At 39.5% G+C, this 26,726-nt stretch overlaps 2 protein-coding genes across 15 annotated transcripts in view; one reads left to right on the forward strand and one right to left on the reverse strand.

The window, feature by feature from the left end:
- TGFBR3 (transforming growth factor beta receptor 3) overlaps window positions 1-26,726 on the reverse strand; it is a 139,215-nt gene that overhangs the window by 91,679 nt on the left and 20,810 nt on the right. For 2 of the 6 annotated variants that reach the window (XM_027694466.1, XM_027694462.1), the window contains exons 1-2: window positions 19,058-19,208; window positions 6,266-6,441 (exon numbers count right to left, since the gene is read on the reverse strand). In XM_027694466.1, the coding sequence (XP_027550267.1) occupies window positions 6,266-6,326 (61 nt within the window). In that variant the 5' untranslated portion in view covers window positions 6,327-6,441; window positions 19,058-19,208. Of the gene's footprint in view, window positions 1-6,265; window positions 6,442-18,808; window positions 18,872-19,057; window positions 19,209-23,963; window positions 24,335-26,726 lie in introns of those variants that run through there. The other 4 variants (XM_027694464.1, XM_027694467.1, XM_027694463.1 and 1 more) reach the window with 4 other exon arrangements.
- BRDT (bromodomain testis associated) overlaps window positions 19,467-26,726 on the forward strand; it is a 50,399-nt gene continuing 43,139 nt past the window's right edge. For 7 of the 9 annotated variants that reach the window (XM_027694454.1, XM_027694458.1, XM_027694453.1 and 4 more), the window contains exons 1-2: window positions 19,469-19,709; window positions 24,451-24,524. The gene's annotated coding sequence lies outside the window, so the exon portion shown is untranslated. Of the gene's footprint in view, window positions 19,710-24,450; window positions 24,525-26,726 lie in introns of all 9 variants that reach the window. The other 2 variants (XM_027694460.1, XM_027694461.1) reach the window with 2 other exon arrangements.

The raw sequence follows: 26,726 nt of genomic DNA on the forward strand, positions 1-26,726 counted from the left end.
CTTGCAGAAACTCAATACAATTTTCATGTGAAAACAGCAATTGTTTTCCTAATAGCAGATGCTCTGTTTCTTCTTGAGACACCCCAGAATCACATTGGGGAATGCTGTGTTTGGGGTGCTACAGCCCTTAAAGCCCAATCTTCAGTTAACTAAATATGCCCTTTTCACTTTCTTATTATTTAAAGGGATCAAGGGTTCATGTTATTTTTAAGATAGATTACAGATGGAGAACCTAAGAAAGAGTTAATACGGGCCTGCAATACAGAAAGGATATTAAAAGATCTGCAAGCAAAATCCCAATTCCCAATTCCCTTCAGAAAACAAAAGAATTATTTTTAGCAAAGTATTTATAAAATAATTATGTGATGCTTAGAACTTGTTAAAGACAAGTTTCTCTTTTAAAAAAACTTCAATAAATTTCCTTAGAAAGACAAGGATTAATGTCATTCCCCATTCTGTGCCATAAAATTTTCCGCAAAATTACTTTTCATCAGTTGAGTACTTCCCCCCAGAGACCCTCGGCAATGCTGCCATTTGCCTGCATCTACGCAATTTGAGTACTGCATTGTGGGCCTCATATTCTTAGGATTCCTTTGGCATCACCCAGAGTCAGTTTTAATCAAAGAACCAGACATTCACATTTAGTGATAAATGCTCTGGTTCAGCAAACACTTCAACATACATTCAGTTGTTTTGCTAAATCAGGACCCACAACCCCACATGCTACTGTTCCACATGGGCCACATGGGTACAGAATTGTGCAGAATTCTGCCGAAATTCTACTGTTTTTAGCTTGATAGCCTTGCTGATACAGGAAAAACATAGTCTGCTCAGTTCAAGCCATTCCAAGTCTGTGATACAATTACCTCTTGGAAAATACATAACCTTTCTCTGTATCCTGACTCTTTAAATTCTTCAGAATTTTTGCGTGGGTTTGGAAGATAAAAAACAACTATTTACATATAAACCACACAGAAATGGCACAGGATTTGACTCAACTGAGTTGGCTGGAAGACAGACAGAAGGCCAGATTAAAAATGTAATTTACTAAGGAATAATCACCACCAGCAGTGCTGAAGAAACACTAAGTCAGGAGACCCACAGATTTAGTCTAGCTCTCCAGTTTTGATCAGTCTTTGTATTTAAATTCCTCACTTAAAAACATAATTTACTCTTCAAAAGTTATTACTTCTTTCTGTGTGAAATGAAGATAACCTATCTTTTTTCATGTATATTTTGACCTCTCAAAGTTAGCTCAGCAAGCTCACTGATATGAAGTTAGGAACTCATCATTTGGTTCATTATCAGATGAACAATCTGATATTGAGATGCTTCAAATCACCATCAGGGTGCTGAAAGAATATTTAAAAAATAGAACAATTTCCACCTTAAAAGCTAGTCAGGGGTTCCTAAATAGTACCTTTCAGAACTGACAGCACGTTAGCCTCTCCTGAAAAGAGCATGACCATTCCCTTGCAGCCCCTGCAGGGGGGCTCCCAGCCTTTCCAACATGGAGCATGGCAGTGGCAGATGGCACAGCACGAACCAGCCCTCTGCTCCTCTAATTCTCCTCTGAGATTGCAAGTCTTCAAATGTTCCAAATCCTGGTTAATCTCATCCTCAAAAGTCTGGCTAAGCAGACCATAAAGGGATAGCAGTGGGTGGTTTTACAAGGGAGGCAGAAATCAGCTGATTATGAGAAAGAGGTAAAGGGAGGTACAGAGTCAAATCTCTGTCCATTCAGAAGCTGCAACCAGCCTGTGCTTAGGACTTCAGTCCTAAGAATTCAAGAGCCAACCTCTGTCCCTTGGTTCTCATCCTCTTAACAAAATTTAAACAAAAAAACTCCATGCATCAGGCAACAAATACTTTGGGGAAAAAAATTTAAATTACAATTTAATTACATCCGCGAAATACCCAGCAAACATTGTTTAAAGTAGAAGGAAATTTGTGTGAGTGACTTAATTGGTATTAATTTCATTTTTTTAATATGAAACTTTTTAAATTTCACCTTCCAGTGGAAGGCTTTTCTGTTATGCTTTGAATGATCCTATATTGCTTTTTGAAACACTGTTCAAGGTCAGGGGAAGTTCGTCTTTAAAAAAAAAAGATGTCATGACAAGGTCTGTTTCTTCCTGCTGTTACACTTATTAACATGGCACCCATCACCACTGTATCTGGGGGGCACAGATCCAAAAGATACATCTTACAAGTGAACAGTCTTATTGAAAATGAAGCACACATGCTCTGAACAATGTGAGATTACTTATAAGAACAAGTACATAAAAAGAAAGGGAAAAAAAGCTAGGATAACAATACAGTAGAGAACCAGGGAGTAAAGAGCTGTTGAAAGAAAACCATAGAGACAGACCTAACACGAGCAGATAAACCAGTCAGTAAGCTCAGTATTACCAAAATGGGTAAATTCTTCAATATATCCAATTCTTACAGGCTCTTAAGGCATCAGCCTGATCACAACCATGAAAGTCTGTCACAAGGAGAGAGGTGTCTACAAGGCAAGCACAGGCAATACCCAATGTCAGTGGGGTTGAAGAAAAGTAAGCATAACTACATGGGCAAATTCTGGTTGGTTTCAGATGCCATGGCTGCGCTGCTATGTCAGCAGCGGGAATGAGTTGCACCACCAGAGGATCTAGCCCAGAAGGCTGGAATGAGACCTTTGGCCAGTGTAGATCCACAGGCTATATCACTCTTCTGTCCTCTTTCCAGTTGAATAGTAATGCAGGAAAGAAAAAGGAAAAATAGAAGTTCAAGTTAAAAACTGTTCCCATTCCTTCATGGAAGAACCTGTCCTGTTGAAGGTTTGGCCCTCAGGGTCTAGGGTAGATACGTGTTTCAGCTGTCCTCTGAGACATCAAGACATGCATTGTGCACCCAACTGTACAAATTTGCCAGCAAGTAAAATAAATATGTTTCAGCCTTTGATTCAAGCTACATTAGGACAGCATATTTTTGCTCCAAGATTAAAAAGCCAGACTTGCTTATGAGGTTATCCAGGGCTGTAGTGTGTACAGTTCTGAGTGTTTTTGTGTGGAGTTCCTACTGTAGGTTGCCAGACCTTAATTTAAGCCCACTTCAAAAACATAATTCCTTCAGTCAGGCAGATAGTTTGCCAGCAGTTCTTCTCTCCATCCTGCCTTGGACTATTCATGAAGAAAAATCTCACAGTAATCAAGGTTTTCTTTGCAATTTTTTTCGGTTGTATTGAAGCTGTATAAATACAAGCTTACAAGAAATCTGTGTATAAGATAAAAGCTAATCAGATTCAGATTAGCATTTAGCTACATACATCCAGGCAGTATGAGGAGGTAGAAAAACAAATATTATTTGAATATTTATACAGACCACTTTCAGTGCAGTTAGTGAGGTGTACTCTTCAAGTATTGGCAGGGAAAACACGCAGACCTGTGGCTCAGCTTTGAATATCCATGTCTGTGCATCATGTCTTAAAACTCGAGGGGTTTGGGGGTTTTTTGATATATATTTAATAGATTAGTACCTTAAAAGGCAAGAATAGAAACAAATAAACTAAATACAGATTCTGTCTAGAAGCTCACCTATACCTGAAAAGATAAGAATGCTGAAGATATTGTAAAGTCAGCAAAAAACCCCAAGACAATTGCAGCAGAGCCAGTGTAGGACTGGAAAAAAAAGAAAGGTGTGCTTTCCTGTAGCAGCCTCACTTCTTCAGAAACATAGAGTAAGCTGGAAAAAGGCTTAATATACAAAAATCAATACCCTAGGGAGGTGGCATGCTGCCCCCTGCCTCCCCCAGGCTTCACCACAAGCACGCAGGGATTTTATTTATACTTCTTAGCTTTATTTAGACTTCTAGTTTTATTTATACTAGTACATTAATGGTTCAAGACTGAAAGAGCACAGGTTCTGTACACTAGTAATTAAGAGCCAAGCCTGATCATCACTCTGACCACTGCTCATGGGCCTCCGCCACAGCTTTTTCCACACAACGCATTGCTTGCTCCCACCCATGTTTCACCTATAGCCACAAACTTCCTGCATTTAAAGTATAACTGTTTGCATTAATAGGACTCAAGAAAGTTCCAAAAGCTCTACCTAAATAACCTTCAGCTATCCTTCCTCAGTTTAATTACATCTGCCTGACATTCTCTCTCTCCTCTTCATCAAAGTCCCTCAGTTCTTTATTGCTTTTATCTTACTGCACTCTTTATACACTGAAAAGGAAACTAACTAGTTGTTCTCATTAAGAAGTTATTGAAAAATATAAAAAGCATGGAGGAAAACCAAAACCCAGAGGACAGGCACAGCCAAAAACCACAATGACAGAGCTCTCCCACCTTCCCCTAACCAACTGTGACCCTTTCTACTCCCTTCACCTATGTTCTTCCCATGCAGACAGCGGGAAGAATCAGTCTCCAAGAAAAAAATAATTTGAAACTAGCTCTGCTTCACACAGGGTGCTGGACTAGATTTCCAGCGGTCCCTTTCAGCCAAAATAATTCTGTAACTCTACTTATGAATAAGCATTTGATCAAATCCAAGGCTTTATAAGAGTTTGTTTCAAGAATAGTTGCCAGAGGAAAACACAGAATTGCGGAGTAAAACAAAAAAAACCACAATAAATTTCAAGACAGACACGCTAAGGTTTCTGAACACTGAAAAACTTTCTAATAGTAGTACTGTGTTTGATAACACTTAAATTAGTGTGTTTTAATTAAAGCATAAAGAGGTAAGCTGACTTGTTAGGCAAGCAATTTCCTCAGCAGCAAAACAGAATTGTGGTTGTAATAAATTAAAAAAGCTTTCATTTTTCTAAACCGGCACTTCCTTTTAGAGGAGATTTTTACACATCTATAATGATTCAGATTTGCTCCAAGTAATGGCTCTTCTCAGCCAAGACCAGCATTCAAGTCCTTGGCTCCAGCCACAGACACACTCAGACACGCCCTGAGAGTTCATCTGTAATGAAGCTATTGCAAAACGTTACCATCACGTACTATTAAACAATCAAAGCTACTAATGTTGGATGGATGTCTTTAGGAGGTCAAACCCAGAGAAAGTCCCACAAGGCTTGAGGGCTTGAAACAACAGTTTTCCATGCTGATGATGAAAGGAAGCCAAATTGTAACACATTTAATTGCTCAGCCCTGTCTCTTCCAAGGCTGGTCATCTTTTCCACAGTGAGGACATCTCAGATTTAAGCAAGCCATCTGTCCACTGTCCACTTTTCCCACTATCTCATTTTGACTGACTGTGTATCCACTTGGCATCTTCTCCAATGACCCACACTGTATGCAAGCTGGAAACATAAGAGGCTTCCCCTTGCAACCACAGAAAGAACTCTGACAAACAAACATACGGAGAAGAATCACTTCAGCACTTGAAGAAACTACAGTATAAACTAGGTACTTGAACTCCACAGATCTTTCCTTTCTCTGTCACAAGTTATTGCAACATACTGTTTAAAAAAATCCATAGGCCAAAAAGTGGGACAGGAGAAATCCCCACAAACAGCAAAGCATATTCCTAACTACAAGACCTCCAGCTACACTGACAACTGTTATTAAAAGGTCTTTGCCATCACCATTGATAGTTCACTATAAAACAGATTAGACAACTCTCAGGAATGACCAAGGTGAAGTTTATCCCAACAAGGCAGGAAGGATGGATGGACTGAGTGACCTATTATGAACTTTTCCGGGATTTTGTCAGACATTTCTTTTTATGAAGTCGAATAATCACGACTTAATTCCAGATTATAGATCTTGAAGGTAGCATGGAGCTGGTAAACCCTTTCAGCTCAGCTCTGTAGAGAGACTCTAGCTCAACTTCACTAGCACAACCCTGCACCTGGGGTAATAAAATCCAGCCTCTTGACAGAGCAAATAGTTCATTATGCTGGCAGAGCTACCCTGCTTCCACTCCCAAAGGCTTCCTAAGCAACCCTCCCTATATCTGTGCACCATGCAGTTCTCTTTCTTTAAATAAACAGGTAAATAACCTAAATAACTTACATTACTACTGCAGTTCTTAAATTATTTTAAGGGTGAACACAGGTGCAAAGAAACATTCTTATAGGAACAGCATTGTTTCTCACATCATATATGATGCAGTTATGATCACAATAGTTTTATGTAAAACCTAGATATAAACATAAACTTTAGCTGACCTACATTTTTCCAGCATGAAAAAGTATTTTTGATAAACAATTCTGAATCTGTACAATAGGTTACATTGAATGCATAATTTACATAATACCACCTACCTGCAGCTGCAAAGCACAAAACCATCAAAGCAAACACTGAAGTCACACCACTTGAAGACATTTTTGCAAATGCTGTATCTTCTCAAATCAATTCCCTTTGTAGCTCTTCATGTAGATTTGCTTTCTTCGAAATTTGTGGTGTGCTTTGAAATCAAATCCTCCGGACTTCTGATTGCCTACAGAAAGAAGTAAAAATACATAATACATAAATAAAATTTATAGAAATGTTACTAGACATTTAAAATTGTCTCTCTTGTAAGAAGGAAACAGAATTCTTTCTTAAAGGACTACTAGGGGAGTGCATTTTATATTGCCAGATACCCAGGTGCCAATAGCCTAGTACTCTTCCTCCTGTATTTCAGTACTTCTTTGCAGCTGTTGCTCTCTCATTTTATACACTGTGCAAGTTATGATCTAATTGGAAGTGAAACCCCAGAGTCCCTTCTGTCAACTAATACTGAAGTCCTGCTGAAGCCTGCCAATGGTACTCACACCCTCAGACATGTTTATTTTAAGTAATCAGACTTTCTCTCAGACACATAAACATTTGTTTGGTTATTTATCTGCTGCTACCTTTATTATAGCATGGAGAAATGTTTCACATATGCTCTAGCTGATTTATGGGTAACTCAATAAATTTAACTCATCAGTTCTCAGTATGACAAATTCTGAAAACTCTTCAATGCCACTTGACACTAAATATAAACATAAAGTTGTTCAGAGTCTTTATTTTAAGAGATTTCAGGACATGATATACCAGGTCAGTTAAACAACTTTATACATAAAGTTGTGCTATACAAAAAAAATTACAATACAGTTAATGCCTGCAAGGCTTAAAAACACTGAAAATTCTGGACCCAGAATTTGACACTGTAGATTTTTGAGAGAAAACACCAGATCCACAGTATCTTCTTCCACCTTTTTTTTTAACCTATTCTCAGTCATCTAAATATCTAGAATAAGACTACATATCAAGAAGGTAAGGAACCAGAATGTTGGTATTGTGTTCAGTCAAATAAAAAAAGCTTATCTACTTTATTTCACTACCAGCCTTCTGGAGCAGAAGATCACAGATGGTGCCTTGGCAACCACTAACACTCACCATAAAGCAACACAAGCAACTACAAACCACCATCACGGCTCTAGGTGATAGGAAAATGCTGAGTCAGGACTAAAACATCTAAACTGTGGCAACATGAATAGCATATAAAAGATTCTTGCTGACATTAAAATGGAATGAAGCACAAAGACAAAAGGCTGGGCTCCGTTATACAGCATGTGCCATGTTGCGCACCATCAAAAGTCTGCACAAGAACCTGCACCTAAATCCGCACTCCCAGGGCTACGAGGAAAACACCAGGAACTCCTCTGCGGCCTTTCTCCACGGGTAATTCAGCAGGGACATTACTTAGATCATGTTCCCATCAGCACAAACCTCTCATTCTTCAGTGACATTTTAAGGCACAGAGTTGTGCAGAAATAGGGAGCACAGGGAAAGAATGGGAGAGAAAGCGATGCTGCTCAGAATCCCATTTTGACCTGACCACCTAAATAAGTTAAAATGTCAAGTTTTAATTCAACTTTGATTTGGGAACGATAGTTTAAAAGGTAAAAAGAATACATACACATTTCCATCAGTATGAGTGATTTGATTCCTACTGAATCCACTGACCAGTAACATTTACAAGGTATAACTCAGAGCAGGCAGTGTATGAAAATTCAGAAGAACTTTCTGAAGACTGAGCTCGCTTGAAGATGTGCACTCACAAACTTAAAAAAGAGGGCAGATATCAAGCCATGTGAAAAGGTGACAAAATGACGGTGAGTCTCATGACTTTAGGATGACTGATATCCAAGCAGTCAGCTACACAGCTGCAACTCAAGTCAAAAGATAGACAAAATTGCTACCAATAACTCCCTTAAGAATAAATCTATTAAGGAGGCAATTTGTCAGTATTTTGCAAAATTTGATCATCCTTACCAGTGACAAGAGTCAGCTACAAAGCTACTACTAACTGACCATCTGACTATACCAAAGAGAAACAAATTAAAAAAAAAAAAAGGTGTGAAAAATTCAGCTGTGGTGCAAAATCTCCTGGATTTTGCTTCAATATGAAACCTGCTATCACTAAAAGAATATGTGAAACCTGCGAACTAGGAAAAGCTGAGGCAGTCCCCAAAATAGGGAAACATTTCCTTTGAAATAAGAGAAGAAAGTTGTGCAAAGGGATAAGGAACCTAAACTATTTATCCAAGAAGTAAACACAACTGCTAGTCAACTTGAGATTAAAAAGAAATTTCCGAGAGAATCATCTTTTCCTTTGGGGTATATCTGCATGGCTATTTTTGTAATTGAGATCACAAAAGGGCATATTAGAAGTATAACCAAAAAATCCCAATGAGGAAGAGGAAGAGAAGACAACATCAGAGCTTTGGGTTTACTAAACAATGTTTTCATGCTTTATACTACCAGCTACAAGGAAGGCTGGTAAAAGAAGACATCTGCAGCCAGAGCCATAGAAGATTGAGGCGTCATTTTCACTGAAGTTTGCTTTTGTAAAGGCCACTAGTCCTAGTAAAAGCAATGGTCCAAAAAGCACAAAGAGCCTGTTTCGTTGAGAAATATCAGTTTGCAGATGCAATGGGGAAGGAGCACTGCTGGGGACATAGGAAGAATCTTACTACCACTAGATTTTATTAGGTTAAAAGGAAGACTGGGGGGATGTAAGGGGGGAAAACACATTATGAAGTACATGAAGACAAGCAGAGAAGAGAGCATGAGGTTTTAATTTGGTTTAAATGAGGAGCCTCTGATGTCTATGAGAATTTTGATGCATAAAGCTTAGCTAGAAAACAGTGAAAAGCATGATGCTTTTGGAGGACACCAAAATGCACTGAATGGAAGGAGAGATAACATTGTTATGCTAAGTTAGAGGACAAAAGATGCTCCTTAACTCAGTGGTATTTATAGAAATCTGCATTTGTTAGAGCCAGCAGCAGTAAGCACAAAACACAGATCACTTGAGTACACTACTGTATCTCTCTGTCTTTCACTAATCAAAATAATTTTTTCGTAAAAATCTGCTACTCATCATCCTCAGAATCCCAGTCTTCTGTGGATTTTTTAAAGCTATTCTTTGAAGTCACCTTCAATACTACAACATGACCAAAGAATTCACAGGTGAGAAGCATGCTGCTTACTCTTAAAAAAGCAGCTTTCCCTAGGGACATCCCAGCCCTCACTGACACCCATTCTCAGGCCATAAGGCTCTGTGGTCTGTGGATGGCTTGTTACTAAGAAATCACATTCTGCGCTGCTCTGACACCAGTAGAAATGTATCCATCCCCACACCCGCCTAATGTTCTCCAAAAAGGGGATTGGACTCTGCTCTAAAGTGCTTGAAGAACTACAAATGAAAATGATCCACTGTACACCCTAGGATAAAGCTCTGTCTTCAGGACATTTGAGCACCTTCCTACTCAGCCTATTTCTGTATTTCTGGCAGAGTACCTATTACACATTATTCTTGTTGAAATCAGTGGTCTCCTTAATTTCAAATTTTACCCACTTTTCTTCTCTTGGTAAATTTAACTTTGCTTACTTTTCCAAAACTTCCCCGCACAGTCCAACCTAGCAATACATATGCCTGCAGGTGGGCAAAGCCACAGATTTCGGGGTGTTTCTCTTTCCTATTAAAGGCTTCTACAGCATAGGAATTTGCCACATTTATTGCTGAATTAGAATCTTTTTGTTTTATTTTCCCCTTTTATTTCTGTTCCTTTAAGCTTCTTCCCCAGTAGTCACCATCTGTTTCATTAATCAGCACCTACCTTTCCCATACAAATTCTTCCCTTGCCTTAACTCTATCCTCCTCGTTGTCTAACCTTTTCCTTTACTGCCTGAAGAATAACTTCCACTTCCTCTCCTCCTTATCTACCTGGACTCTGGTAGTTCCCTCCTCTTTCCATGCATGGTGCCAGAGGCGGCACAGCTCTCTACAACACTGCTAACAAACACTTCTCTACCAAAGCCAGACAAAAATCCTCCTCTAAGGTACATCACAAGTCCCAACAAAGTGAATGGGGATACTTGAGTGGAGCCAGCAGGATCTGTCCCTTTGTGTTGTTTTGCCATAGCAACATGAACCCAAGATTCTAGGCCATCCAAGGCCGCCTTCACAGCCAAAGCTTTTTCACTTTCTGTTTGCTTGTTTTATGCATGGCAACCATTTAACTTATTTAACCAGTTTTTTTTCCCATTTGTCCAAGTTGGTTCCCTATGTGAATACAATGAATACATGCACTCCATGTGTAAGTAAAAAAGCCAATCATTTGTAATCAAGTACAGTCAAGCTCAAGAAAAAAACCAACACAAATGGTTAACTATACAAGCAGTTCTATAAACTTACAAATAGAACAGTTCTTGAAAGAGATTATTTAATAACCCTACTCCTATTAAATATGCATTTTCGCAGATTTCTTTTTTATTAGATGACATTTATCCTCTGTCAGTTCTCTGTGATTTGCACATATACAGGTCAGAAAGATGACTAACAGGATTAGCAAATATTCACGTGGAATTGAAAATATGTACTTTTTTAATGCCTATGTCCAAGGCGTATACATGAAGTTCCACATTCAGAACTCAAAACAGTAACTTATTCATAAACTATTAAGGAGATAGATTCTGGTTTAGAAACAACAAAGTGGTTTCGTTTTCAGGGAATATATGAATAGTAATAAAACTAAAAATCCTGACATATCAAAAGCCCAGGGAAAAAGTAACTCTGATGTCCTGCAGTTCACATGCTGCTGTGCTTGTAATGGGACATTTCAACAAGTCACAGTTAAAGGCTATGGGAACTGGATAAGTGCCAAGGGAAGATGCTTTATGCCATTTAGCAATTGTGCCCCTCTATTCCATGTGACTTTTGTTTTAACATTTGTTTATTTATTTTCTTATTAATGTATTACAATTTAGCCTGTCAAATTACAGGAAGCCCCAAAATATGCACAAATGAGTCCATAAAAGATTTAAAACCATTCTACCTTTTTAGTAATGGTTTGCTGAGGTTGGTTTTGCTACCTGGTACATATTTTGCCCACAGCTGGCAAGACGCTCCAGTTTGGAAGAGGGTGTCTATTCTCAGTATCATTTCACAACCAACTTTCCCTTTAGCTTCACAATATTTTTTTTTTTTTAATCACCTGACTTTATTACTGTGAGTTTAGATGACACCAGACACTGGAAGTTTCAGCTGAATAACAATTGCACAACATAGCACAAAAGTAAGAGAGAGTTTGCATAAACAGGACAAAAATTCATCTGTTCTATGTTCCCAGGACTTCCCTTCCCCCCAACACAGGGAGGTATGCAGCTGAGTCTTCCTAGGCTGAGGGGCAAGGTTCTGCTTACCAAGTGTAAACAAGAGAATAGTCTCTTACAGGATCAGGATGTAGGAGGGTTCAATAGGTGGAAGGGAAGGAAGTGCCTTCGGGAGTCTTTTAGTGGAAGGAGTACCCAAGACTCTTCCACAAGGAGTAGTCTGGAACAGATTGCTTTTTGACAACAGCAGAAATTCCTAGAGGTTACTGAACCTCTACAGAAGGGAGCACAGACAGCACTTCAGACAGAGTTTAACAAGACCAACACCCTACATACAACTTCAGCACCAAATCAGAACTTTTCTACCTTAACATAGAGCCCTCAGGCACATCCTACATAGAACACCATTAAAGGGAGTGGAGAAAACAAGATGCTGGGTGCTGTACAATTCTTGCACTATAATGGCTCAAGCCATTATACTATAATGGTTCGAGCAATCTGCCATCTACTGCCAGTTTCTGCCATGTTATTTTCTGTGCAACTCACAAGTAGTCTATTCTTTCACAAGCAAAAAAAGTCATAACAGGACCCCAATATGGCCACAGCAGTGACCCTGTAACACCCACCTAGAAAGACAACTACTTTAAGCATTCTGTTTCCATCTTCTAGTTAAAAGATGGATGAAAAATCTCACTGCTCTTACAGGGAATACTAGTAGCACAATTATATGCCATCTTCCTGATATACATTCAGATAGCAGAAGAAGAAAAAAGCAGAGATGTCTAGAAACATACATACATAAACACATGGCAACACAAGAAATCTCAAATGTACATTTAAATAAAACTCAAGTTCCCAACAAGCCCAATTAACCAGTAATATCTCACCACAACTAACAGAGAAATCAGGCTCACGTTTTTTAAATGGGACTTGCTAATTCTGAAAAGTTTACCTCAAAACAAAAACATGCACTAGAAATAGGAATCTTCAGGTTTAGTAAGATCATCATAAACTGCATGACAAAAAAATCTCTACAACCTTTCCTTCTCACAGTTAAATTTCTCTGGACTAATTACTTACTTGTCTATGGTTTCTAATTGGAGGCAGAATAGGTTTCCTGGCACTGGGCTATCTTACTCTTCACAAACACAGCAGCAGCCAACAACCTCACAGAAATTTCATTTATCTTAAGTTTTACTTGGCTCAGTTTCTAATTGCACACCTAAACTAAACAGATAACAGCTCTAATGTACCTATCAAGACAGATATAACCCTAGGGAAGGTACCTCTGTAGAACTGAAGCCACAGCAGTATGTAAAGTTACCAACAACTCAGCAAGGCTTCTTCCACTCAGGGTAAAAGGTTTCAGCCAATGAATGCTTGACACTGCTATTTTCTTCAAGACTGAACTCCAAAACCTTAGAATTGCATCTAGAAATATTCTACTTGGGACCTTCCTACCAGGAAAAAAACCCTAAATCAATCACTGGTGGTTTTAAAATCTTGAAATTATATCTACACATTTAGAAGAGTAGTTTTGAAACCATGACCTAATAAATACCAAAAATTGTCTAGGTTAATTGTGAGAAACCCACAAAGAGTAATGATGAAAAGCAAGACTACAGCATTAACCATAAATTTGCTATATAAGGATGCAACTCACTTTTGAAAGGGAAAAACAAACAAAAAATAAGTGGTTACCAAATAAATGAACAGGATTGAAAATCAGTGCTTCCCACTATACAGGAATTGGATGGGGTGATACAAGCAAGCCCTCCCCACTGCCATGGGCCAAAAGATACTACAGGATGTAAATTAACAAGTCTGAATATTAACTACTATGTATTTTAAAGTTAATTGCATGCATTATCAAAACAACATTTTGGAAAAAAAGCCAAAGGAACAAAACAGAACAACAAAAGAAGAATTTTGGTCTCTAAGGCATACTGTAGTAGGCAGTTAGATCAATAGACTATTTCTTATGGTTGTTAAACAAGAATGCAAGATAAACACATTTATCAAAAGTTCACTGTTAGCCACTAAACTTTCAGATGCTCATCTTACAGATAGGAAACTTCTCCCACACAAATAGGGAAGACCTTAAAATGCCACACAGTTAAAAGAATGAGTCAAAAGGAGTTTCCCTTTGTGTGGGGGTAATCTACCCTCTCCCTAACTGTCTGTTCAGTATATTCAATTTGTTGGGCAGAAAAACATGTTCAGGTTGGGACAAAACCTTTTTTCATAAAAATTATTATTTACAAGCACTTCAATGAGTATTTGTTTCAGTCAAGATATGCATCACTATCACTCTTCACTCAGAATGAAGATACACTCTCAAAATTTTTACCATTCAGAATTTCCTTTAATCATTTTACATTAAATGTACAATCAAAGACTGCAAAAATCTTTGAGCACAAGTATAGGGAGAGGGAAAGTCGCAATAAATTCCTATATTCAGAAAAATAATTTGTGCATCTTGTATGCCACTATACCTCGTCACCAGAGTGAACCAAACCAGCAGATCCACAGGTATTCAGAAACACTGATCACTTGAAAGGAGGAATCCCTTGCTGGAGGGAGGAACTAATCCATCACAGAACACGAGCTGTACATACTGGAGGAGTGACTTGGTCCATTAATGCAACGGCCTCAAAACAAGAAAAGGCCCATCTTTTCAAATTCCGCAACAGCTGTTTTGTAATTCAAATAATTGTCAAAACAACGTATTGCATTGGTGATAACATACTACTATAGTTCTTAGTCATGCTCTGGTCAAATGCAGCTACAATCTAACAAATTACTTGTATAAATCTAAGACAAAAGAGGACATATTGGTCTTCAATTCACCTCCAGCTTCCTGGCAAAGAAATATACATGAATTCAGCAGATTTATACTATACAATAAGCTCACGGGATACTTTGGGATTTTTTTTTATTGTTCCTCACACACACAATAAACCTCACTGATTTCCAACAGAAAATTACTATGCTTACAAAGGAAATCAGAGAATAATTGAATTCCCATTATTCTTCAGAATCGTTAACAACACCTTATGTATCACAGCCCCTACTGCCTTCTGTGCAGAAAAACAACCTACACACAGTAGCTCTATAATTAACCTGTTGCAGATCCGTGACCTCTAGATAAGCTATTCTCCTGCAACCTAAACAGGTCTCCTGCAAAGTCACAACTGAAATTATTTAAAAGAGGGTTCCTTTCCAGCTGACTCCCAAAATCTTACAATGTGTTGCAACAGGAAAGGAAAAAGAAAAAAATCTGAACTTGGCCAACTAGTGTACTGAAATTAGACAGACTATTAAGAGAAGTGATAAACATAATGGAATTAAATTTGTTAATTATAAAGAGGTATAACCCATTTTAAAGTACTACTCACAGAATGAAGATGGAATAATTATTTTCATATTTTCCTCAAAAAAATCCATTTATTTCATTATAGATACATCAGAAACTAGCATATTTTCCCAGACATAATTATTTTTAAGCAGTACAAGTCAACAATACTACACTTACAATGCAATATATAAAATGTTCTTTGCTGAACTGGACAAATCTGACTAATCAAGGTCACAAAGTAAGTTCTTTTAAAAAAAAAATATTTTGTGATACTGGAAATAAAAAAATGTGGAATATGAACTGAAGTGGCAGCTTTAAAGTCCCTCCTTCATTGATTTTCAGAGATATGTAAATCTGTTTCATTTTGGCTACCACAGGGTTAATTGTTGCTGTAATAGCACAAGAAATGCTGCTCTGTTGGATGACTGCCAGCACATAAAAATGTGAATCCACAGTTATGGATAAAGCAATTCCAATTGCACTGCTTCTTTGCTAGGACATTTTTATGGCAAAACATGCTTCTATTCATGAAGTGGCTAGAAACTAGCATACCGCTGTTAATCACCAGAAATATTACTGCTATAGAAGTAATGCCTATTTATAATGCACAAATATTTTGTGGAACTAGATCAAAAGTAATGCGACTGCAAAGATATTTGCAATCTGTATCCCACAGAGTATTTTCTGAGATTCACATAAATTGCCCAAGACTTGGTAACTCACATCTTAAACGTTAACAGAATATTATTGGAGGTATCAAACAAAAGAACTGAAAGACATATCAGGCAAAGCTTTACTGCTATTTTCAAATAACACAAAAACAGAAATCTCACTTTGAGATGCTGAAGTGTGTAATTTGTAAAGTCAGAGAACCATCTGGGGAGAAAGTTTTTTTACTCCATGAAAACAATGGAGGAGGGAGATTATCAATGGAATTTAACATACACTTTTTTGTACCTTCAGCAGTTGGCAACAACCCATAATGCTCTTAGAGAAGAATGCATGGCCACTGGAATACACATATACCTGGTCACTGAAACAATGAGAAGAAAACTCATATTCATTTCATAGTTTAGTATGCAGTCAGTGCCATTTCAGAACCAGAGGAGCTTACATCTCTTCCTTTAAACCTGACCTGGGACTGTCAGTTCAGTTGAACTATATTTTGTCTCCACTTGCTCTAACACCTAATGCTGGGAGAATATACAACTGCTATCACTCACAAGCAGCAAATTGGCTACTCCGTGGCAAATGCTCCCTGGCATGTTTTTATCCCACCATCAATAAAAGATGGCTTAACACCAAGTATTAGCAGCAAGATATCTCACATTTACAGCAGGGTAAGAGTCCATTCCCCAGCTTTTACTGGGCAATAGCTGACATGATGCAAATTCCCATTCTTCACTTAGCATTCAGCCATCTGTACACATATCCATACCTTAAGTTTGCCACTGGGCTGCATCTGACTCACAGACCAGAAAGCAATATGGCTTGATGCAAGTCATCCACATAACCTTCTCTGGCAACAGCCTTTACATTCAGTATTCCTGGTACAAAATACTTAACCAATCATTACACCAATGCAAATCCAAAAGGAAAATCATTATTGATCTGTGCTGAGAGCGTCAGTTGACCTTTACAAAAATAAGCTATTAATGACTTCTTAAAACCTAAGAGAGTATCTAAAAATATTTTCTCTTATGGAAACCCTAAATACTAGAAATAGTTTCTTGTGAGAATACAACTTCTTTGCAACTCAACTTTAACTCTCAAGATGTCTATATACAATCATAAATGTGACATTGTAATAGTTTCACTGTGAAAATATTTTGTCTAGTTTGTTATCTAAAACTTACGGGATTACTCAAAATATCATTTCTTAGGTTTAATTACTTCAAACATCTTCAAAGAAAAATTTCTCTCAAATAAACCTCTAATGTTTTTGCAAGTCCAGTTATGGCTAATCTGACAAAAAAATCCATTCAGAAGAGTGGGAGACAGGCCTGCTAGAGGAAATTAATAAACAAGATTTCAAAAATTATGTGTTTATTCCAATGCATGGGGGGAGTCTAAGTAAATTGACATTCATTTTCTAAAGAAATACTATCACAAGTAGAGGCCCAAAGTTGTAACAAATTGCAACTGTGGTAGGAAGAGAGACTACATAGACAGAAAGTTTTGTGTTCCCCCTGCTGGTTTAGCAATTGACTTCAAACATGGTTCCTGAGGTAGGCATCAAGATGCTGGGGTATGAAAAGATGTTTTGCAGGCCAGGAAAAAAACCTGAAGCTTGCTTCCTAAGAGAATTCAGATCCATGGTGGATATCATTTACATACTGACCAGGTGAGGCTCTGGACACACAAAATGTGCGTCAGCATCAACAACCAAATGAGACCTCCCCAAAGACAAAAAGCATGGCAGGAGAGAAAAATTTGGAGTGTCACTTTAAAGTTAACAAGGTTGGACTGCAGCAAACAATTGGGGGAAGCAAGTTTCAGAGTAAAGGACTCTTCACTGAAGGAAGCCAACGACCTGCCTCCCGTTCAACACTCGTCCCTCCCTTCCTCCCCCAGCTGAGCACCAGCTGCAGCAGTTGGTGTCGGCCCAGGTCTGAGTCGAGGAACAGCTCCTCCTCAGCTGGAACTCAAGCCCTGTAAGCTTTCATGGGTTAAACTGGAGCTCTTCAAACGAATAAGCATCTTCCAATTAACATTTTACTAACACTCTTGCTGGGAATACTTTAACAGGACACCAGTGCAGCACTAATTAAAACCCAGCTACCAACTCATGTTGTGCCTGGCATTCATGGAGAAAAATGTGGAGTGTAAGAGAAATAAAGTAATCTTAGAAAGAAGTGATAAATAAATAGATTTTGTCTTAGGAAGATGTTTCATTTACATGTATAGTTTTAAAGTCTTCCACATATGAGACTACAATAGTATGAGTCCCCCAGGTCACTGTAAGACAAACCTAATTGGTCCTACAATTAATGAGCAGGCAACTCTGTCACTCTGGGTTTTCTCCCCAGTGGGGGTCTAATACCAGCCTGTTCAATCTCATCAAAAAGAAAAAAAAAAAGTAAATAAAAACTTAGTTTGGTATAAATACAGATCCAACCAGAAAACCTTTTTCTTTGAACAAAATCATGGCACTTGTTCATCCAAGTGTCTAACAGGTTACAAACCCTATCAGGAGGTCTCTGTAAAAACTGGACTGTCCTGATGATAATACATTTGAGAAGAAAATAATAAATGATAGCAAGTAAATTTTAACAGCCACAGCTTAACAAAACTGAGATCAGTAGATTTACACCTGGTTACATCCACAGCAAGTGGAAAAGGTGTAACTCCATACGCAGCTACACCTTAAGTCCTTCCTTTGGAAAAGAACAAGAAGTATCACCTCCAGTGCTGTTTGATGCCAATGACAGTGATTTCAGAATTATAAGTGCACCTGAATCTGAGTAAAGTTCATATTTTAAAACTTACTTAATTTACATATAACTTTATTGGCACATTCTTATTATTACTAGGAGAGATGAACTGAGAAGGCTGCAGTGAATTGACTCCAATACATTCCCTGCAAAACACGCAACAGTAAATCCCACAGGTCAACAACTCCTCAGTGAAATGGCAATGATGGGACATGTATTATCCTCACACAAAACTCTCACTCTGCTCGTACACTGCGGAGTTCCCACCTGGCCTCCTGAATGAGACGAGGACCCCGCACATGCAGCGGCGCGAGCATCCGCACAGGGCTTTGCTCGGTGCCCGCAACTCGCCCAGCACGTTCCAGCCAGCCAGGCACGGTGACTGTCGCCGGGACACCTGTAGCTTTCCCCCGCCAGCCGCCCACCTCCCGGCTCGCTCCTCAGTTCCCATCCGGCGCCCGCGGTTCGCACGGTCCGGGCGGGAGCGCCGCTCCCAGCGCCGCTCCCCGCACCCGCGCGGGCTCCGACCGTCCCCGGCAGCTCCCGCACCCCGCAGCTCCGCGGGGGCCCCCGGGACCGTCCCGCTCAGCCCGCCAGGGTGACACCCCAGGAGAAGCCCGCCCCAGCGGACGGGGCACCCCCGCGGGGCGCCCGGCCCGAGCCGCCGCACCCACCTGGCGGCAGGTCCGTCCACGCCGCGTCCCGCGGGGCAGGCGCGCAGCAGCGCGGCTACGCCATGGGCAGCGCCGGCCGAGATGGGAGCGGACGGGAAGGCAGCCCTCTCGAGGCTGCCCAGCGCCGGCCACTGCTGCCCGGCCCGCGGTACGCGGAGGGGGCGCGAGGAGGCGGGTGCGGGGGAGGCGCATGCCCGCCCAGCCGGCCCCCGGCCCGGCCCCCAGCCCGGCAGTAACCCCACGGCGGGGCGGGCGGGGCCGGCATTGGGCGCGGGGCGGGGCCGGCGCTGTGACGGCCGCGCCCGCCTCCGCCGCCCTCGCGCCCGCGTGCAGCGAGCACGCGCCTCGCTGCCCGCGCGGCCAGTCCCGCACCGCTCGTCACTGGGGCGTGAGGAAGGTCCCGGTGCCACACGCACGGCCCGGCCGTGCCGACAGCCGGCGCCCCGAGCAGCCGGAGCACAGCGGCGATAGACGTCGCTCACGCCGCCCCGGGCGGCGGCACCGCGCCCCCGGCCCCCGCCGGCAACGGCTTTAAGTTACCGGCCTCGAAGGCGCGTGAGGCCGCCGGGCACCGCGTCCGTAACGGAGCCTGGGCTGCACTCGGCCCCCGGCGTGACCGGCGGTGTGGCGGTGCCCTGCCCTGTGCTCCGAGGTACGTCCCCGCAGCCCCCGGCGGGCCCAGCTCCCACTGGCGGCGGGGGGCGCAGGGACCGAGCGGGGCCCTGCTGTCCCATCAGCGCGACCGCCCCGGCGAAGGGCGGCCAAAAACACACATCAGAAGGGGTCTTGGGTGACACCACACAGCTGACATCGTATACAGCTAAGCAAATCAGTCCAGATCACTCGAGGGTTATTACTTCATGGTAGAAAATAACAAAGTGCTGTTCAGTGCAGAATGCACTTTTAAGTTGGCCAAAACACCCAACTGTCAGACTACTGAGTTGGGGAGCCATATGTCATTAAGGGAGCTATACCAGGGGTGAGGCCTTTCCACCTGTAGTCCCGTTCTAATTTTCTCATACAGCAAGGATGGGCAGAGAGTTACTTTGTGACACAGTCCTGCAAGACTGCAAGCTCAGGTGTGCTCTTGGTATCTACATATCCTTTTAAAGGTCATGGTAACAAGAGCAATTCTAGCACTTGGCAAACATTAATACAGCAAAACTCCTATCACAAAATTGAGCCCTAGTCCTATTATTATCCAAATAAGCAATTATTCTTGTATAGGTATGGAGACCATGTGGAGATAAAGAGCGGTACAGAGGAGTTTCAGAATGTTTCAACAAAATTTTACTAGTTTAATTGGTTTCTTGCTAGGAGGGGAGTTGATTTTTTTCATAGTGCTGTTTGACTTCAGCCCCTTTGTCCCCAGATCATGAATGCTGAATTCTTACATCTACCCAAGAGGTGTGTTATGAGAGTTCAGACACAATTTAGCCACTCAAAATGCCAATTTGCAACCTAGATTAATGCACTGCCACTTAACTTTGATCTGTACTATCTGGATGAACCTTACTCATAAAGTTTCGCTGCACATACCACACATCAGTCAATGGCTGGGTCCCCCAAAGACTAGGCCTCAAAACTTCTACATTATCTGTATATGAGACCTCTAGCAAGTAAATCAAATAACAAGCATTTAGTCTACATTAAATATTTTGCAAACAGGCTTATAAAATCCGCAGAAACATGTAAAATACAAGTTTGGACTGCTTGTTGGCAGCGTAAGCCAGCTTACAGAATTTTTTTATTTATTTTTAGTGTTTGAAAAGTTGTGCATGTTGGAACATGACATATCTCCTCTCTTATCACTCTCATATGTAGGATGCAAAAATCTTTGCAAGAGAGGCGTGGAGGTGGGGGAAGTCCCTTCAAGAATGAAGAAAATTAATATTCTTTAGCAACATATGCATTTCAAGGCATATTGTGTGGCTACTATATTTCCACTAGCTGAAATTCCGACCGCTGATTAAAAATGGGATTGAAATTTAAGCAAACCAATTATTTTATTTTAATTACTCATTTAGGTCCCAGTCCTGCAAAGATTAAATCAAACAGATTAGGTTCACTCAAATAAGCAGCCATGAGAGCTGTTCAAGTGTGTGAAGTCAAATGTGTGCACACAAGTCCCAGCAAAATCAAATTCTTTGTACACAGGTCTGACTCCAGCCAAATTATTTTCACCATTTTCACTGATGTTGATAAGAACTGATTCTTGTCCAAGAGCCAACTCTGTTAGGTACTGATCATAGTTCAGGCTTTACACCACTTCTCCTGGTGTCTGAAAAAGTTCAAGACTTTCTAAGACACACTCAGCAATGATTTTTAGTTATAAACTAATATGTAACTCAGTTGATGTATATAAAGATATATATTTGTATATGACAAATTGCCACAATAAAGTACAATTAGGAACATGGGTTGGCTCCCCCAGGAACATAATGATAGACAGTTGGCTTTGGCAATTCTTCTTTGTTTTTACATTTCATGAAAGACTAAACAGAAAACACCTAATTTCTATTAAAACCATGGAAAATTCTTGTAATCTTAACTATAGGGTTCATCTTTGCAGCTGAGGAACACAGTTATATACATAATTTGTATTTTTACTTACTTTTTAAGTATTTCCTGATCTAGTGATTAACTTCAGTCCAGGGCAGGGTTATTTTACTTAGCAGGCATTGGCCCAATCCAGCAATGTAATGTATTGTCCTCACTAAGATGTATGAAAGCTGTGACAGTTCACTTTTGCAGGAGGTTTAGATGTTTTCATAGTGCTACATAATTAAGCCTAAGTAAATGTAAAAACTTAAAAACAGGCACCAAGTAAAAACTATTACCATCACTTGGCAGTTTTAATTTCTTTATTTTTTTCCTTCTTTCCCACAAAATTCAGTAGGGATACTTCTGTGGATAACAACTACCCATTTACTATTCTCACAAAATTATAGACCAGCTTCAATTATTAACTTCACATTATGGTCATAGAGCTCTAACCTGCATTGAAGAGTCTGCTGAATTCAGGTCACCCAAGCCAAAAGCAGTATTAATCCATAAAAATGGTATCCAACCTGAACTAACTAATCCTTCCCAGGGACAGGGGTTATTGATTTGGATACCATTCTATATTCACAGAATCACAGAATATCAGGGGTTGAAAAGGAGAATTAGAGATCACTTGTACTCAAAACCTTAGCATACTGAAACCATCATCGCCTGGGTAATTTCCGCAGTTTTAAGAACACAGAACCCTCTCTGCCTCTGTAATGATGCAGGACCAGGGCCTTGGGATAACCATGGAGCTGAGGCCTGTGTGCTGTCCTTGAGACAGCACTGAATACACTTCCTGCTAATTAACATATTCTTCTGATGAATCCACTGCCACGAGTATAAGCATGCTTTAAAGAGTTGCTGCAGGATGTAGGCATCCGATGATCACTTACCTATTTATAGAACTATTTGAAAGTATTTCACCCACCAAAAGAAATGAAGAGTATAACAGCTCTACAAAAAGTTTATTCCCAAATTGACTTGGAGATTCTAATCAAAAGCACAGACTTCTATAAAAGAGCAACTTTGTATGAAAATGTTTTCTTGTCATAAAGTATTTCAAGATCACAGAAACGATTTTCAGACATTAGTAAGGACTAATTCTCACAAAACTCTGTCTGACTTCAGTGTCTAGAATCTTGTCAAGGCTAAAAGATAGTCCCAACCAATAAAGCACTAAAAAAAAATAAAATAATAATCACAGATAGGAAGGACCACACTGTCCTAAGAACTGTTCCTGTTTGCTTTTAAATTTATAGATCATGTTCTACATTAAGGCAATACAAGTTCTGTAATGCTGGAACCAGACAACAGGCCAGCAACTGTGTTCTTTAAATGCTAAAGAACCATTGATAGTTTTGAAAGTCTAGAAAAGAGTAAATATCCTAATTCACTAATTCCAAAAAGGAATGGTTCCTGCAAGGATATCTTGTACATAAGACTGGTTTGGAATTGGGATCAAGCACAAGGAGTATGTTCAGATGAGTGCAGTCATTGCCCAGGACATCCACTTTGTCCCTCTCTGAGGTAAAATGCTATTATTTAAAATTAGCTTTCTGTTTTAAGCTGATTTATTTGTGATTTATTGTGCAGCTGAAAGCAGGGAATAGAAAGGTCTAAAAGCCTTCACTATAGGTTGCTAGATATAGGTTGTTATGATGCAGTAACTCTATTGTTATACTCATATGACTCTACCCACACAACCTATAATATAAAGGTTCACTTAATAAAATTAAGCCATTAAAATCTTCTTAGGAAATAACTCATTAATACAAACTAATGAGGTAAAATTCTACATTCCTTACTGAATGATCCTGCATTCTTTGAACACCTAAAACTTTTCCCAAAGGTAAGTAAATGTTAGTGTTGAACTGTTGGGCTTGTCTACACTTGAACGTTACCTTGGATTAAGGCAGGGAGTGAATTTCAAGTGCACCAGCAAATCTGAGTAATTCCAAACACAGGCAAGTCATGTATAGTGCAATCGTGGAAGATACCATGGGGTTTAAACCTGAAGCTACAAATCCAATTCAAATAACACATTCTTAAACCTTTCAGGTTTAAAAAAGGAAGAAAAAAGACAAAATCCTCCAGCATGACTAATCATATAATTTGTGCCTCCCATTCACCCCTGCTTGACTTGTTTAGGCTCTTCTATACCCAGCACTCCTCTCCTATTGATTCTGATATGCCCCTTACCCTCCTTCCAACATTTTTCTGATAAGATGTTTATAGGTCCTCAACCTACCAAATGCAAACACAACAGACTAGAAGAGGGAGGAAAGAAAGAGAGATTATATGAGAGAAGGGAAAAATCAACAAAAGATCAAGTAAGAAAAATGTGAAACTAGCATACCTTCACTGCTCAATCACTTCTTTCTGGCTGGATCCCATTCCTCATATTGCACATTGTCTGTTTAAAACCCAATCTGAAGTTTAATCAAATAGCCAGAAGTCAATAGATTACTTTAAACTTTTCAGTCCCAGACAATTCTCTTCATGTTTGATCATAACACACCTAGAACCTTGTCACATAAAAATTATTTAATAACATACACATGTACTTTAGGATTCAAGCCCACATATTAAATAACTCATATTCCCCCCTGTAATACTTAAAACATGGAACTATATATATGACTAAAATTGCATGTGTTGTTTGCAGGATTGAGTCCCAAACTGCTGTATTCTGTTTTGAACTTTATACTGCATGCTTGTGGTTTCAAGACCATACTATGGGTGAAACTCTTTGTAGCCAAGATGTAAATATCACAGGCTGAAATCTTCTCATGTCTACAATGTCCTAATTACTTTATTATTTTTTATTTCTTTAATTTCCATAGGGTGTCAAAAGTTTTACTGAAAATCATCAAGACAAAGCTGCTGCATAGAGAGCTAACAACTTCAATTAGCAAAGGTAAGTGAAAGAAAGGGATGCAAGACAAAGTAATTGGGCATTGAAGCTTGACACACTGTTTAAATTATGTGTCTTGGACATTTTCTTTCAGCCCTTTTAATCTTTAGGGGATTTGTTTTTCTCTTTTTCTTCCCTTCCCAATCTGATTTAATTACAAGGATATGATCCACTGGGTCATGACAAAGAAATGGAAGGAGATTGAAGTACAGCCTGCCTCACAGATTAGGCAGAGCCAAAAATCAAACAGCTAGATAGATACATAGTCACTACCTTTCATAAAGTAAATTTCATCCAGCACAGTAAAAATGCCTGAAATATGACTGCTTAAGCTACATTTCTGTCCCAAGATAAAGAGATTAGCTAGATGTTCAGAATCTAGCTATACATCCCAGTGAAATTTCATGTCAAGTAAACAAAAAAAATCAAAGCTGAAAAACCAACCAACCAAAAAACAGAAGTTGCAAGACCTTATTTTATTAAGTAGAGCTACTGTTTTGTTATCAGTCTGTTTGCAAAGAGGTTTGAGGATGAGAAGGTTATGAGATGTTTATAAGGTGATACAGTATGATATTTTTATAGCCCAATTTAGGTAATCACATTTTAAAGCAGAGCCATAAAATGAGTCTTTCTTCAGTATACAGTATTTCCAAATTTGCTCCCCACAAGAAAAAGTCACCCATTTAAACCTACTAGTTATATGAATTTAAATACCAATCTGTGGCAAAATTTTTAGATTTGGGAATTACCAAGTAATGTATTGCCCAAGGTCCAATTTATTTCTTATGTTGGATATTTCTTATGTTGGATATTTGTTTGTTTTTCCCACGTGTTAGTTCATCGTCCCTGAAATTACAATAACACGTGCCAGGGAATGTGACCTATGAGTCTTAACTGTCCTTCATTGAGACTGAGTGGGGATGTAAGGCAAGTGCATACATATATGAAGGGTTTACACTCAAATTTGACACATAATTTGCTGCTGGAAGGCTTTCATATCATAAATCATATCATGATTCATAAAGTATCAATTATTTAGTGTAGATGTGTGTGAATTGCTATCAAAATTCAGTCTTTGTTGCCATTTACACATTAAAAAAGCCAAATGCAAGTTTCTTTTCCCTTCAAATATACACAAAAGATAAGAGAGGTTTCGAGTAACGAGAGAGAGGAGGAAAACCAACCCAACCTCCCATCTGCTCCTTTACAAAACCTTGAGAGAAAAGTCTTTCCACCTCTTGGGTCTCTTGATTGAACTAGTGAGCATAGGACTTGTGGAGAAAGGCAATCTTTCAATAGAGAAATCCACACAGATAAGTAGAAAGCAGCTGACTGACACCACCAATCATAGCACATATCTGAAGACAAAAAATATGAAATACCAGTTCCCAAGCAATCCAGAGAATATCCAGCTAGCTGTAGTTTCATTAATATTTCTCACTACAGACCCAAACACAGCTGCTTCTTGTAACCCACCACCATTCCCTGCCTTGCACAATTTAACAAGAATTTAATGTATTTCTGAATTATTTGTTCCACAGAACTGGCAATGTCAAATATGAAGGCGATAATGAGCTGAAGGACATCAGCAAACTAAGTACGTCAGAGCCAGTGCCCCCAGTGTTATCACGTGGAAATTGTTTTAAAGCAGGGCCAGTCCAAGCCCTGCTGTATCACAGGGCTGAGAACCTTCTGTACAAAACAGGTTGCTTACATTTGCCACATGTGACCTGTGCATCTGTTGACCCATCTGTATTTTAGCAGACAGGCAACAGAATTACACACTGTTGAAAACCACAGACAAAAAGAAACAATCAAAGGCAAGTTATGCCGCTAGCAGATATCATAAATATACATATCCAGTAAATTTGCTATTCAGGTCTTTCAAATTTTGCTGCTGCCTGAGGGTTTAATTTTATCTCAAGGACTGGAAGTTTCATTTGCACCAAAATCTTTTTTTTTTTTTCTGGAGGTCTTTACAGGCTGGCATGGTACATGTCCACCAACAGCAATATAGATCTGCAGAAGGTTTCAAAGTTGAAGAATTCATACTTTTCTGAACTAGCCAAAGTGTACCTAAAAAATTTCAACTTCTATAGGTTGTAAGAGATCAAAAGTACGAAGAAAGTAACATTATATACTTAAATCATCTTTTTGATACTTCATCTGTTTAATTCAATTGCTCTTGGAGGGAAAATAAAAAAG

The sequence above is a fragment of the Neopelma chrysocephalum genome, unplaced genomic scaffold, assembly GCF_003984885.1.
Source record: "Neopelma chrysocephalum unplaced genomic scaffold, ASM398488v2 Primary Assembly neopelma1_97, whole genome shotgun sequence".
Lineage (NCBI taxonomy): Eukaryota > Metazoa > Chordata > Aves > Passeriformes > Pipridae > Neopelma > Neopelma chrysocephalum.